General features: G+C 43.3%; 1 protein-coding gene across 1 annotated transcript; it reads right to left on the reverse strand.

The window, feature by feature from the left end:
* Window positions 1–741: 741 nt before the first annotated feature.
* Window positions 742–15,095, reverse strand: QPCT (glutaminyl-peptide cyclotransferase). Its single transcript, XM_081857713.1, has 7 exons — window positions 14,611–15,095; window positions 9,095–9,241; window positions 5,233–5,514; window positions 4,958–5,137; window positions 3,929–4,028; window positions 1,927–2,043; window positions 742–1,520 (listed from the first exon to the last, which is right to left on the reverse strand). Exons 1-7 carry the CDS (start codon window positions 14,731–14,733, stop codon window positions 1,375–1,377), a joined length of 1,095 nt encoding a protein of 364 aa, XP_081713839.1. The 5' UTR covers window positions 14,734–15,095; the 3' UTR covers window positions 742–1,374.
* Between the last annotated feature and the right edge of the window lie 1,097 nt (window positions 15,096–16,192).

Consider the following 16,192-nt stretch of genomic DNA (forward strand, 5'->3'; position numbering starts at 1 on the left):
CATGATGTTCTTTGAGGCAGGACAACTGTACCAGAGCCATTTCAGGTTTTCCAAGTCACTCTCCTTGATGTGGAAGAGGTTTATATGCCCTCTTCCACCCAGCTCAAAGAGACGTGTGTCATTGGGTGTGGGTAGAATTTAAAATAGGGCTGAATCCAATGTTGCTGCTCTACATGTGCAACAGATTTCCATGTGCCCAGTAGAACTTCCTCTCTAAGCCTCAAGGTCAGCTGCAAAGGGATAGGGGTCCCTCTGGAGCAGATTTGGGGGTGTTGGGTTCTGGGGTGAGGAGAGGAAATGGAAGTTGTGTTGTATGAGTCGAACTCCCTTTGGTATAGCCCATACATTCCTTTGGGCTGTTAGTATTCTGCTAAGCCACAGAAGATGTCCAGTAAAATCAATTACAGTCATACCTCGGGTTGAATGTGCTTCAGGTTGAGCGCTTTCGGGTTGCGCTCTGCGGCAACCTGGAACTAATGGAGCACGTTAATTCCGGGTTTTGCTGCTTGTGCATGCGCAGACACTCAAAATGACGTCACGTGAATGCGCGGAAGCGGCAAAACGTGACCCGCGCACGTGCCGTCGTGTGTTACATTCCATTCAGGATGCGAATGGGGCTCCGGAACGGATCCCAATCGCTTCCCAAGGTACCACTGTATCTTACTCATTTTGTATATCTTGGTCCTTCAGACTAACATAACTCTGGAGAACTAAGCGTGAGGGAGAAAATAGGCTCCAACAGACTTAACAAGTGTTTATTTTATTATTCAGTGCCAATATACAAGACACTCGCTTATCCAAATGTAAACACAAAGAATGGTGCTCTGTTTTTAAAGACTACATCCAGGTCACTACATATTCAAGAATTAGATGCAAATCAGACTTAGGACTTTTATCTCAGAATAACTTGGTAGTGTAAATGTTAGATCACCTATCCAAAGTGGAAAATTTACCAGCAGCCATAAGGTAATGCTGTTAATCCTGCATGCCTGGTACATGGCTGAAGGTTTAAACATTCTTTCTAACAAATGCATTCCCAAGTTTGGGGTATAATGAAAGATAATGGTTATAGAGTGTTCGATTGTGACACGTGAGACCAGAGTTAAACTCAACACTCAACTGTAAAGCTCCCTGGGTGACCTGGGTCCAGTCATTGTCTCATTGTTTATTTTCCCCACTGCCAGAATTTGGTTTACCCACAGTTGTGTGTACCACTAAACCTTAAAGAATTGCTGTTCTTTCCATTTTCCTCTAGGGGGCAAAGATTAAAAACTAAGCTATTTTACTCCTATAGTCTCCAAAAGCTTGTTTTGGAGGAGCCAGTGGTAGCCTTAAAAACAGAGCAGGAGTTGTGTGGGAGCCAACAGTGTGCCATCACAGATTGAGATATTCCAGCACAAATACTTGTAGAATCTTGTTGAGGTTGTCAGTGGTTGGCTTGTCAAGATTTTCTTCATTGTCTTCCATGGTGTGCCACACTCTAGGGAAAGGAGCTGGGATCAGATGTAGGATTGGAACCCCTGGAGGGAAGAAAACAAAGATGATGATTCTGGAGATTACTGGACTTCTGGGCATGTACTTTACTTGGTTATATAAACACAATAGCACTGTGGTGTTACATTCTAGTCCAGTGATATTTCTTTAGTGAGTATTAGATCAGAAATAATTCCAGAGCTTACTGGTAAGAGGGTAAAGAAATTAGAAACGCAACCATATAAAAAATAACTTTAAAAAATGATTTCCACCTTTCAAGCCCTACAGAAAATGCAATAGTATCACATCATTAGTTAATGCTGAACATGTTTATATTTTAATGTTAATACAGGTATGTATAAGGGCCTGCCTTATATCCCTTCTGCCATTGCCCCAAGTTCTCATCTTTCAGACTCTGCTGCCAAAAGTATAATGTATAAAAAGTTGTCATACCTCTTCTTAAAAATGGAACGTGGTCATCCTCTACTGGATGTCTTCGTAAGTCAGGCCGGAAATAGGGCCTTTCAGGAGAGTAATTGTTTAGCAAACCCAATGCAACGAGGTTTTGTTCTGCAGGTTTTTTAAAAAAAAATTTAAAAAGTTTAAACAGTGTATGGCAATATTTTGTTAAAAAAAGCCAAGACCCTAAATTTGAAATGTTTTAAACATTTTGACCATCCTTTCCTAACCCAAGGTCCCCAGACGCTAGCTAGAAATGATGGGGGTGTAATCTAACAACAAGTGGGGCTCGAAGGATAGGGAAGACTAACTTTGATGCACAAATGAATAATACACACCCCACACACTATTTCCACAGCACAATGGCCTTGTGAATGATGCAGCCCATGTCTTGTGGGGGATTATTAGCCAAACAATGCTACTAACACGAGTTTGACCAAACTGCGGGAAGCAGTGGAAGGCAGGAGTGCCTGGCGTGCTCTGGTCCATGGGGTCACAAAGAGTCGGACACGACTAAACAACAAAGCAGCCAAACAAATGCATATTCTTGCTAGTTAGCATGAGAAGGCGCTAATACCACAGAGCTGTATTGTTGATAGGCAGACCATAGAAATACAAGTGGTAGAGAGCACTCTGTGTGATGTCATTTCCCCTCATTTTCCTGGAGAGGAAGGGACATAAAATACTTCCTGTTCCTCTTTTTCTTTGACCAGTGTTGGATGCAGACATGTCTCCACTTGCTCCAGCTCCAGGCACATTCCTGAAGCTGCTTATACTGTAAATATTTTGCCTGCATAGATTTGCTGCTGCCTTTGTTGTGATCCAATGCATAATTATAAAGTAAGTAAATCTTATTTTTAAACTTACTTTACCAGTTGTTGCCTGATTCTTAAGCGGGTTAAAAGGGGGAAAGCCAACTTACTTCATAGTTGGATTTGCTCAAAACAAGGTTTTATAGCCTAATTCCTATTAATTTTGCTGCCAAGGGTAGGATTTTGAAACTCTGTTCAACCCAGATGTGTGGGAGGAATAAATTGCAATGAATATAACCTCTCCTACCTATTAAAACCCATCCCCACATGTACTGCCTGTGGCCCTCCAGATGTTGGTGGACTCTCAACCCACATCCTTGACCACTGCCCACAGGGGCTAGTGGTAAAGGGACTTGTAGGCCAATGATGCCCCATCCCTGATTTATGACATCTCAGGTTGAAAACAAACCAGTTTGGGCTTCTCATATGAAGTACAGTCATCCATTGGTTTTTGAACAGCTTAGTTCTTGAACATTTTGGCTCCTGAACTCCACAAACCTGGAAGTGAGTGTTCCGGTTTGCGAACTATTTTTGGAAGCCGAACATCCGACGCGGCTTCCAATTGGCTACAAGAACTTCCTGTAGCCAATCAGAAGCCGTGCTTTGGTTTCCGAACATTTTGGAAGTTGAATGGACTTCCGGAACAGATTCCATTCAACTTCCAAGGTACAACTGTACTGCTAAATGCTGGCCAACTAGCATCCCATGCTAGCAAACTCACTATTTGGGTAATATCAGCATAGATTTTTATCTTATAGATTTGGGTCTGGAAGCTTGAAAAAGAAAGGAAGAACTTGGCTATTGTCTCAGATGTTTATGAAATATGAACTCTGCTGTGAATCAGCTGTAGGCGGTTATTTATTGTTTCAGCTGCTTTGTTTTTTTAAATGAATTAATTCATTGATTTTAAATGATTTGATCCTGTGAGGCTTATGAATATTTTAATAAAGAAAATGTGAGATGGGTTACAATATGATATGTGAGTACAATAGTCAGAAATTCTTCTTCTTATTAAGATTCCACCCCAAGGCAAAAACAATTGCCATATGCAGAGCTGTAAAATTTGGAGAATAATTTACAGCCAGAATTTAACTCCTACACACATGAAGCTAGAAGAGCTTAGAGTTCCTGTTATGGCAACCATTGTTTTTTAAGTCATTATGTTTTGCATAATCTGATCTTACCGATCGCTTCAAGTCTCCCCAGCCACCGGGCTGTGTTCAGAAAGTAAAGGGGGAATGTTGGGTTCCGAGCACCGATTAAATCCAGTAGCACAAAAAGATCCTATGAGAAATCAATAAAGAAATAGGCCTTTTAAACGTCACTCACAGAACCCTATAAATATGTTGCACTGACTGGCCCAAATCAGGGAGTGTTGACAGACCCACGGTTTATCCACACATACCTTTCGTGTTTCCAGACCCAACCCACACTTTAAAGCTTTTTTTTTTCTCTCCAGAGTTTTCCCCACAAAAAAAACCCCACTCTTTACAGCAGAATTGGAGCAAACGGCAATCTGTGGAAAACCCAAATTGCCATTTGTTGCACTTAGAGCTGGTTTTCGTGGGGAAGTTCTGGGGCAAAAAAAGATTAGTGCTCAGACAAAGAGCTTTAAAATATGGGCCTATTCCTGGAAAAAGCGAGGCAAATAGTAATTGTGGATAAGCCCCCAGAGACATTTTGTGACACAGCCATTCACATGGTTGAACATTCACTGTGGACAGTGGCTCATACACGGCCCAATGGGTACATACTGCTATTTGAAACATGGAGATGATTTCTTCCACACTTCCAGTGAGAGAGTAAGTTACATGCCAAATTGCCTCCCTTTTAAAAATCTACAAGACTTCGGAGTGCTTAATTTTGGCTGGATTATGCCCAAGATGTCATGCAAAAAAGAAAGAAAGAAAGAAAGAAAGAAAATAAAATGCTCTGCATCCCATAGCTATACCCATCAAAAGATTGTAAAGCACTTTTCTGCCTCCATATACCCCATATCCTTCACCAAGCAGAGGCTTTTTCTGGTCCTGCTTCAAAACATTTCAGACAGTTGCACCAATGAGAAAAGAGAAATCTGAGAAATGTTGTGTGAATACACACACACACACACACACACACACACACAATATTTCTCAGATTTGTTGTCTAGATCAGTTACTCTAGCGCATGCACCTCACCCCACTTCCTTCTCCATCCATAAAGTTCTCACTTACAATGCCCTGAATCTGAGTTGTATGTGCGGCGCCTGGAGGGTGTGGAGTCGATGCCATTTTTTGGGCCAAGTGCCGAGAGCCATATAAAGAATCTGAAGGGGACCATCGGACGAAAGCTTCTTCGCCGTCAAAGAAAATGAGCTGCAGGGAGAGATCTGACTTGCCATTTGTGACGGCCTTCTGTGGGATGAAGGACGGAGGACAAAATGCAAGGTGAGTTGCCATGCTGTGGTTCATGGTTAATGCAGAAACAACCGCAGAAAAGAACAAAATACCTTCAGACAATGAAGCTGCGTGTCCAAGGAACGTGCCAATTCTAGCATTATAGCACAGGGCACCGCTGAGTCGGTGGCTCCGACAAACACTTTGCCGTCCGACTGTGGTGGGAAGTATTTTGAATCGTAATGGCAAGCAAGCACCAAGTGGCGCTTGGCAAGGGGATTGAGGGTGCTGATGATGTTTGAAAAGGTGCGGTATCCGTAAGGAGTATGGCTCTGAAACGTGTCTTCTTCAACTACCCAGCCAGCCTGTAGTCCTTGAAGACGATGCTTGATATGCTGAAATGTATACAGCCACAAGTCAAAGGAGGCAAACATTTCTTATTTTCAAGCAAAGTTGTATTAAAAAAAACTGCCTAGAAAGGTGTGTCATTATCTACTGAAATCCAACACTGAAAGGTTAAAGGTAAAGGAGCCCTGGATGGTTAAGTCCAGTCAAAGGCGACTATGGGGTTGTGGCGCTCATCTTGCTTTGAGGCCGAGGGAGCCGGCGTTTGTCCACAGACAGCTTTCCGAGTCATGTGGTCAGCAGGACCACTTCTGATGCAACAGAACACTGTGACGGAAGCCAGAGCGCACGGAAACACTGTTTACCTTCCTGCCACAGTGGTACCTATGTATCTACTTGCACTGGTGTACTTTCGAACTGCTAGGTTGGCAGAAGGTGGGAATGAGCAACGGGAGCTCACTCCGTCACGGGGATTTGAACCGCTGACCTTCCAGTCGGCAAGCCCAAGAGACTAAGTGGTTTAAACGACAGCGTCACCCGCATTGTTAGCCGTATGCAGAGTAGAACCGTGGAAATCAAGGGACGTAAGTCTGGAAGGCCAGATTCAGCTAAGCTGGAGTTCACAAATCTGCTCTGGAGGATCAAGAGAGCATCTAGAACACAGTGGGAGGGGAGGGGGATGTTCTTGCCCAGCAAGCAGAAATCGGAAGAGCACAACGTTAAATTTGTCCCATGGATGCCAATGTGTCTACTCTGACTGTACCACCCTACCCATTATTGGGAGTAGAGGGGGTACGTTGTTCTAAATTGTTTTTAACATTTTGTTTTGATTGTTGTAACTCACCCTGGGACCTTGGGGTGAAGGGTGGGTAATGAACTGGAATTGAATTGAATTGTAATAGTTTGGGCCAGTTAAAGTCCAGAAGATTAAAGGTTGTTCAGTGGAGGCAGCCAGAGATAAACCTTGGTTTCCACTTGGTGTTAGCGGTGAAGTTAAGATGACGGAGCAGTTGGCTTGCTTGCCTCCCTTTCCTCTCCTAATGCTGGCTACAGCCTCTGCTGTCACAGAAGGCAACCAGGTTTGGGACCCTAGCTGCTGTCAGTTAATGACATTTAATTGCCCCTCATTGATATTTCCTTAGCAACGTGTCTCATCTGCTTTAGAAATGGTCCCTGCGGCACATTTCATGTTATTGGAATAAAGGTTTAACAGGGCCTCTTATATAACACTTCGATACGTATGCGTAAGAATCATGCTGTACAAATGAAGGGAGATGTGACTAAAGGATAGCTCTTGATTCACTTCCATGAAATCAAGCCAATGAACAGGAAATCCTGGATTCAGTGCTTATGAGAAGCAATATGAGAAGCAATAATTAAATAAGATGGACCAGCAGTAATGAAAACATGATGCTCAGTGGATCCCTCTGTGCATTATGAGGAAGGAAGCCCCAGTAAATTACATTTAAGCCCAAGGTCTGGAGAAGCTGATGCACTGCCATCTGTAAAACTAAGCGGGTGAAGACCTCAACAGTTTTTGGGTGGGAAGTCAATAATCTTAGAGATTACTGAAGGAACAACAGAATACTAATGAAACAAAAAAGCAGGAAAATGCACACAAGAATTCAGGACAATCGTTCACCTGTCCTGTGGTGGAGACTGATATCTCACACACACACACACACACACACACACACCAAGAGAAGGAGAGAGAGAGAGAGAGAGAGAATATGAATGAATGAGAATGAATATTGTCCACTTCAAGCAGATAGTGCTAACCTGCTATTTGACATTGGAAATCTATACCTAAAGGAGACATTCTGGTAAACCCAATTTCCATTCAATTGCATAATTTAATAGTCTTTCTAGGAAGTTTTTACTCTGATATTGTTCTTCTCCCCTAGCAATACAGATTCTTGTCTGTACATGCCCGATGACTGCTGTGCCAGAGATGTCACTGTTTTCTCTTTGTTTGGGCTCTCTGCCAGTAAATCTCCAAGGAAACTACAGCACTAAATGCAATAGATACTCTTTGAAACTGGCTACCCACCTCCCCCTCATCAACTGCAGATCATTAAACTCACCTGTCTTCAGGTTGCAACTGCAACAAGATGGCTCGCAGCTGTTTGAGGGCCTTTCCAAGGGATAAATGCTCAGCTGTTACACATTCTGTGTTCACTTTGTGCAACTTCCCTCAAAGTTCTACTTCCACTGAAAATATTTTTGATATTTCCAATATGCAGTGTAGCTATTTGATTGCAACTGAGGAATACAATTCTTCCTCCAACTAGCAAAGCTATGCCATCTGGTCCATTATATGGGAATGTGATATTATATTACTGGTGCTAGATCAGATATATTTATTATTATAACTATTATTTATTATATTTATATACCACCCTTCATCAAAAGATCTCAGGGCGGTTCACAAGATAATAGCACAAATAAGTAATGAAAACAAAAACAACAAAGCAATACAACAGTTGGAAGTGGCTTCTTGCTATGGTCAGGTAAAGGTAAAGGACCCCAACAGTTAAGTCCAGTCATGAACGACTCTGAGGTTGCGGTGCTCATCTTGCTTTACTGGCTGAAGGAGCCAATGTTTGTCCACAGACAGTTTTCCCAGGTCATGTGGCCAGCATGACTGAGCCGCTTCTGGCGAAAAAAAAGCAGTGCATGGAAACGCTGTTTACCTTCCCGCCAGAGCTATTTACAGTGGTGCCTCGCAAGACGAAAAGAATCCGTTCCGCGAGTCTCTTCGTCTTGCGGTTTTTTCATCTTGCGAAGCAAGCCCATTAGCGGATTAGCGCTATTAGCGGCTTAGCGGATCAGCTGATAAGCGGCTTAGCGGCTTAGCGACTCAGCTGATAAGTGGCTTAGCGGCTTAGAAAAAGGGGGGAGAACCCGCAGGAACTCGCAAGACATTTTCGTCTTGCAAAGCAAGCCCATAGGAAATTCATTTTGCGAAGCACCTCCAAAACGGAAAACCCTTTCGTCTAGCGGGTTTTCCGTCTTGCGAGGCATTCGTCTTGTGGGGCACCACTGTATCTATTTATCTACTTGCACTTTGACGTGCTTTTGAATTGCTAGGTTGGCAGGAGCTGGGACCAAACAATGGGAGCTCACCCCGTCGTGGGGATTCGAACTGCCGACCTTCCGATTGGCAAGCCCTAGGCTCAGTGTTTTAGACCACAGTGCCACCCGCGTCCCTTCTTGCTATGGAGGCTATGTTCTGTTTCTACTGCCAGAGGCAGTATGCCTCTGCATCCCAGTTGCTCGAAATCACAAGTGGGGAGTGTGCTGTTGCCCTCTTGTGAGCTTCCCACGGACATCTGGTTGGCCACTGTGAGAACAGGATGTTGGGCAGCTGGGCTATTGGCCTGTATCTGCAAGGCTCTTGTGTTCTACAGAGTTGGGAGGGCCAAGCCACTGCTGTGAATGCAGAGATTCTTATGGCAAAATGTGACCTATCTATCAGGGTGTTATAATAGACCATCGTGTGAGTAATTTACCGAGAACCAGTGTGAACCAGCGTACTTAGAACTGGTGGACAGAGGTATCCTGGAAACAGAAAGGGAAGGATTATTGCAGACATCAGTGTGAACTGCACGTTCAGCTTGTCAGACTCACCTGACGCACAGCATAACTGCCGGGTGATCCTGGATATCGCTCAATCAGTATCGGGTGCAAATCATTTTGCCACATTCGGTTGATATCTGTGTGAGCAGCAACTTGTTGGATGCTAGTTGCATTTAAAATGGTTGGACGGTGGGAGTACTGAGGAAGGAATTGGAGGCGAGATTATTTTAACGTAATAAATAATCATAATGAATGACTGGATGAATTTTGCTATAGTGTTTTGTATATGACAGTAGTGTAGGAAGAATGATTTAAAAATACCCATTAGCAGTTTTCTGTTAAAATAATCATCCAAAGTGTCAAACAATGGAAGTATGTATACACATGCATCCCCCCCCCCAAAAAGAGAAAAACATAGAAACATATCAGCACAATAGTTGCTGCATATAACTGGTGGGATCCAGACTTTGCTCCGAACAATAGAGAGGCGGGTTGGGGACCCTCTAGAACAGGTATCCCTCAAGGGCCAATGACAGAGGCCCAAATCCTGAAATGTTCTGTGATTGGACATCATGTATCGAATCAGAACACAGGAGCTCAGAATCCTTAGTCCAGACTCAAGCTCAGGCAAACACAGACCACTGAATACATAACAACAGTAATAGATAAAAACCACTTATTGAAGATTGCTGGCCCATCTGTTTTGGTGCTTGGTTCTTTTCAGGTGACCGATACAACAATCTTAAAGAATAAACTCTCATAATAAAGATCTTATTGGTTATCTGTTACTTGCACAGACATCCATCTCAGGCTTTTCCATGCCACTGTGCCAGCAGTCATAACTAGCAGCCTGGGGCTGACTTCAAGAAGCTGGAGTATGTGCAGTAACTTCCTAATTCATCTGAAAGCAAAGTGGAACCTCAACATTAAGGAAAAGTCATGGGATAGAAAGGGTGGTGGGACTTCATAGCATATGGGGACTGTCAAGAAGGGTGGTAAAAAATAAAAGAAAGGCAAGGCTATGCAGATGAGCATAGCTGAGGTAAATAAGCACGCACATATGTACATTTGTGTTTGAAAGTGTGAGCACATTATTGTGTGTACTGATAAAAGTTGGGATGTGTATATGATGTGTATTCCTGTAATTACCATGTCTTTGCTCCTGCCTGTTACAAAGGTCAGCTTTCTAGGTATCTGGCGATATCTGGTGGGTCTACGTTTTTGAAGTTACCGTATGTACAAATGCCTCATATAGGTTTCGAATGCCACGTGTGCCAAATTTAGGGTCTGCCTCATGAGGAAGTAAATATACACTTCCACAAGAGGTGCGAGATTCCAGGGGTGCAGGTGCTTCTCCAGAGTATGTGTTTACAGTACTTGGGCAATGAGACATAGCGGAGACTGTGGTGTCTTTATGATATATGGTTTATTTACACATATCTACAACCTGAGCCTAAGATGGAGAGGTTCAAAGCATTACACTTCAAGAGGGTCCTGCCGCTCCCCTTGCTGCAACCTCCAGTTAAAACTGACAGCCCATATTGTGCTCTGACCCCTCCTCTCCAGCTTGCTATGTTTAACAGACTGAGACCTTTCCCCCTCAATCACACCACAGCCAAGTGAAATCATAAAACTTCCTCCTAACAAAAACTCTGTCATTGTCTTCTGACTAAGGATCTCAGAGCTCAGGGAAGGGCTCCACCCATTTATTGACTGGCACAGAGTCTTTGCTTCGCTGATAGCTTTCTTAATAGCTCTGCATCTTCCCTTTTGTCCTCTTTTAATGATCCATCTTCCTGTTTGGCCTGTATTTTAACATGATAAATCTAGCAGCTGGTAGCCCATTTTAAGACTCCAAGCATTGATTAAATTCTAACACTTACTAAATCCAGAAATTATGGGTACCTTGCACCCACAAACTCTGGCACCCAAACTCAAAACAGTATAATATAATTTGAGAGGTATGAAAATATGCAAATAGCTTTGGAGAGAAGTCTCGAAGCTAAACAGAGAGGGTCTTTGCGAATTTTAATCTTCTTTTCTTAATTTTTAGCATGCTCAGTTTACTGTGATTCTTAAATTATAGCTTTCTTGAAGTATGAATAGTGGAAAGCATTATGCATCTTAGCCAACAGGGCTCTTTGAACCACAGTGAGATTAGAATGATGTTAGCGGGGAGAAATGAGCACACTTAACATGAAAATCAATAAAAGACACATACGACGGCAATCTTCCTGGCAGGACCAAACAAACATTCACTGTAGCCAGTGACTGCCATTATAAGACAAAATACAGTAATGCTGTAATCATGCTAATGCAGAAGAATACGTTTTCTTTGGAAGCACAAGAGATAAATGGAGAAATGGAATTGCTAGGTCTGATCACTGATTAAAGGAATTATAGTTTTGAAAAGTTGTAAGATGTCTCCCCTCCCTATTATTTCATGTTGTAAGCTGAGCTGGGTCTCCTTTTGAGTAGAAAGGCAGGGGGGTGTATATATACATCTTCTCTCCCCCCCCCCATTTTTTAAAAAAGAAATTAAAGATTCACATTGTGATATGCATGACTTTCTTTATGTGTTTATTTAAAAAACAAATAAAAAGGAGCATTAATAGAAAACATAACGCACTTCCAGACGACTACCATCAATCACATACAGTTATAATTGCTTGGGATGTTTTCTGCAATAGATGCTGTACCCCCAAATATCAGACTTTTTGTGATAAGGAAAACGATGGGAAGACACATTGGAAAATGTTTAACATTGTCTAGCCTCCTCACAAACAAATTAGGATGAGTGCTCAATATACTGGTAATCTGAAAGTCCCCAAAGAACCAGGCTGACCACCCGTGCAAGGGCTGTTGTGTGAAAATACTGGTTGTGCATCCAGTGCAACAGCTGTGCAAATGGAAGTGTATTATGCAGCAGGAAATATAGGAGTTACAGCAATCTGTGGTACGACGGGTTTCAAATGTGCTTCAAAGATATGGTGTGCGCGCAGCTGCAGAAAGGGAAAAGGAGGTAGCACTGGATTTTGAGCTGACACATGGGTGAGCAGCAGTAAGTTAAAACAACGGCAGCAACTGAAATGCCATGTTTACTTGCCCTTAAGTGGATAAATTCTGCCCAGTTATTTTTCTGCCTACTTTGGCATAAATCCTGGACTACATCTGTGGCCCCATTGTATGTGCTTTAACATCATATGCACACAGACAGAGCCATTATTTTATAAGACACTTTGATGTCAGGAAATCATATGTTCTCTTAAAATGGATGACCCGTTAGATCAGAAGCAGCAGAAAACTAGACAGCGCTTAATGTTGGCCACAATTATCACAGACTTCAGAACGAAGATATTACAAAAGGACAGCAGTAGGAACTCTCTTGTGAACGGGGGTGGGGGTGGGGATCCATATTTAGGCTTGGCATATGATCTTGTAATAAGGAACTTACAGATGCTACCTTGCTTGCCGTAGCCTGAATTCTGGGATGGGGAACCTATGGTCCTCCAGACTACAATTTTCCTTGGTTATGCTGGGTGGAGCTGATGTAGGTTGGGGTCTAACAGTATGTGGGGAATCACAGGTTCTCCATCACTGCCCTAGTTTACATCAAACCTGGGACAAAAGCAGCAAGGGAAGGAGTAAATAATTGCTTGTCCTTAAAAACATAAGGCTTAAAGACACATCAGGGCTTCTATGACACACTAGTATTAAGTGTATCGTCTACTGCGGTTAAAAATAACCCACATTTCCCCATTGCCTTCAAAAGGAATTGAATTGAACCCAGGAGGCCTGGTATCTCAGGGTCTAAGGGACTAATTTGCATTTACTTTATGCCAGCATAAGAGTGCTAACCAGGCAGTAAACATGTAGCATTATTGAATGTAATGCAATGCATTATTAATACAGTAGGATAGCACATTAATACAGTAGGATAGCACATAAGTGTCTGAAGTAAGCATTTATAGGCAAGTTTGCATGAAGTTTCAAAACATGCTTCCTGAACTTATTGGGCCACACAAAGACCCTCCCCCAAACACAGTGCGGTGCATGTTGATTGTTCAGCTTTGCACTTGCATTGGTGGCTGAGCAAAACCTTCTGCAACCACAACCACACTTAACAGCAGCACACTATCTTATGAGAGTCTTGTCCTGTTCAGTTCAGAATGGTTATCATAGGGGAAAAGAAGTATGCATTGTTAAATAAGGTTGAAATCTGATGTGCCTTGGAGTAGCAGGGCACACCTGACGCCCCACTGCCCTCTCATTTTTTAATTGCAGGGTTTGTTTTGTTTTGTTGGTAGGGGAGGGATGTCTGTCTTTTGGAGGGGGTGTCCTGCTTTCTTCGGTCTGTTTGTTTTGGGGTGAGTAGGTGATTTGCAGAGAGGGGTTCTGAACATGCCCAGTTTTTTATTCAGTGAAATGGGTATTTTGTGGTGCCCATAACCATTTCTTTAGATTTGAAAATGTTCCTCTGGGGCCAAGAAAGTTGGAGACCCCTGCTATACCCACTTACTTTGGAGAAAGCTTACTTAAACTCAATATATAGGATATATAGGATTGTCCATTAAGTGTCTGTCTCCATCAACAAGCACCTTGATATGTATAAAATGGTAATCAGATCCATATATGGTTATAACCATATAACCTAAATTTATAGCTCCAATCTAGTTACAAAGTTAGCCACCATTTTAGTTTCTGAGCAGATTTTGATGTGTGCTCTAAGGTTACCTCAAAATACAGTGCACCAATCTGGTTTAGGATTAAGTCCAGTTGAACTCATTGGGACTTCTGAGTGTATGCAGAATTTGACTGTTGTACGTGCACTGTAGGGTGTATTGTAGTTGTAGTTTGTCCTTTTACTTAGTGCATTTGCACCCTGCTTTTCTTCCATCATGGAACTCCACACACACACACACACACACACACACACACACAAGTCTGCCATCCAGGCACCAATCAGACCCAGAACTGCTTTAGAAAGGCTGGCACATCATGTGCCTTCAGACCATGCCCTCTTTTGATTCACTGTGATTCACTCTCAGCCTGTATCTAGAGTGCATTTGCTTGTCTTTCCTTCCTGGTTTTTTGGGCTGCTCTGCATTGTGTCAAGATGATTGGGCTGAGTGGGTGGCATTTACTTGTACACCACCCTGCCAGATCGCCTATTTTTAACATACACAATCGCCCTACTAGATCATCTGCCTTAAGGCCCTTCTGAGAAATCCACATATAGAAACATACACAATTATATAATAAGTGGAAATATAAAAGACATAATAACTGCTGGAACACCACAGAGAGTTCATTCCTCCCACACACCCATATTATCATCTTAAAGGCGGACCTTGGCACCAGTGATTTGCCAGTAAGGATAGAGAAATCTGATGCCTGATAAACTATTTTAAATCCTGCAAAGCCATGGTGACTGAGAGGCCTGTGACCTTTGCCCACACCAAATCCCTTCATCCCTGTCATTCCCTCCCTCCACATGCTACACGTAACCCTCCCCACAGAAGCAAAATCACAAAAAGCCACCAGAGAGAGAGAGACCCCCAACATACCTTTTCCTGGGTCCAGTCCACTCGTCCACTCACGAGCTGAGGGAAAGAGGCCAGAGCCAGGGAGAGTGTCCAGGCCAGGCATAAGGATGCTGCAGCCTGGCTGCCTTTGCCTCCCCCAGCCATGCCTCTTCGGAAACGGCTTCTCCTCTTTATGTGGCAACACCCGAGGCTGCCAGTTCTCTCGCTGAGGAGGATCTCTCTGCGCAGACAAGAAGCAGCTTCGAAGTACTAGGCTGGAGGAGGAGGGAAAGGGGGCAGAGCTGGAAGAGCAGGGCAGCCTTTCAGCTGGGAGAGCAGGCATGAGATGTGCGCGGCTGCATGTGATTCACCCGGCAGCCTCTACCTTTGCATCTGCTCTCGTTAATTAGGCACCTTTTCTGCTTCTTAACATGCTGCCTGCCTGCCTGCCCTACAGAAAATGGAGAGGGATGTTTATTCACACATCTAATCAATCCAGCTTCGCCTATCATTTCCTCAGGGAAGTGAATTCTGTCCCTGGCACCACGTCAGCAGCATCAGGAGGAGGACATATGACTAATTCCTCAGACTTGGGCAGCAGCCACAGCAGGATGGTCTCTCCCCTCCCTCATTTCCTCTCCTCTTCCCCCAGAGATACAGGGAGTGTAGCAGTGCTATGATACGGAGGAGGGTGGGTTATTTTTTTTACAACTAAATACATAGTGAGGTGCACTTTGTGGTTTTTTCCTCAAAAACAAGATCCCCATGAAGTAGTATGGAATCAAACCACATTGTCTGTTTCTGTTGAGAGTGTGTCATTTCAGTGCATTCAACCCCAAGCGCCAACATAAATTCACAGGGTTTTTGGTTTTTTTAAGCCACTTATTTTAATCTCCTACAGAAAGCTTAAGAGCCTAACTATTAGGTCCTTTCAAAATAAATTGCACTGTTGTTGTTAATCCTCTGTATGAGCCTTGTTAATACATCAGTCTAAGGCTGCAATTCTGTGCATCTTTATCTCGGAGTAGGCACCACTGAATATACTGTTATGCATTTGTGGGGTGCCTGGACTCCCCTTCTAATTCCTGGGTGCCAGACACTGGATTTAGCATGTTAACATACAAGTCAGGAGCCAGCCTGGTAATGGCCTGTTAAATATGATGGGGGGACAAAAGGAGTAGTTCGAGAGGGCAAAGGGGAGGGGCCCCTTCTTCAGCTCAGAATTAGTTAGAAAGACAAGAGCCTCTGAAGTAATTTTAGAGTTGGAAGAAGAGCAGTTGTTTTAGGATTGCAGTTGACGATGATGTGGGCTGGAGGGGAAATAGTTGCAGTCTGTTAAACACGGCAAGCTGAGCAGAGGGCCATGGATGATTTCTGCTGGCACCCAAGACTGTGACCATGGGGGAAGCAAGAACCTCTTGGAATGTTAATGCTATGAACCCTTTAATGGCAGGCTTAGGTTGTATACATGTGTAAATAAACAATATATCATAAAGACACCACAGTCTCCACTGTGCCTCATTTTCAAAAGGAAACATGAACCCAGGGTAAGTGCCTGGAATCTCACACCAATTGGGGTGGCATGTAAGCAAGTTAGCATACATAGGATTGCGTTGTAAGTCTT

This window comes from Podarcis erhardii (genome assembly GCF_964252035.2).
Source record: "Podarcis erhardii genome assembly, chromosome: 3".
Classification (NCBI taxonomy): Eukaryota; Metazoa; Chordata; class Lepidosauria; order Squamata; family Lacertidae; genus Podarcis; species Podarcis erhardii.

Bases quoted from the DNA above. Each gene is read 5' to 3' on its own strand.
- QPCT (XM_081857713.1), bottom strand. From the start codon at position 14,733: ATGGCTGGGGGAGGCAAAGGCAGCCAGGCTGCAGCATCCTTATGCCTG. The intron at 9,242-14,610 runs GTATGTTGGGGG...TTCCTTCCTCAG, and splicing joins TGGACTGGACCCAGGAAAAG to TACTCCCACCGTCCAACCAT. The intron at 2,044-3,928 runs GTAAGATCAGAT...AAAAACCTGCAG, and splicing joins GGGGAGACTTGAAGCGATCG to AACAAAACCTCGTTGCATTG.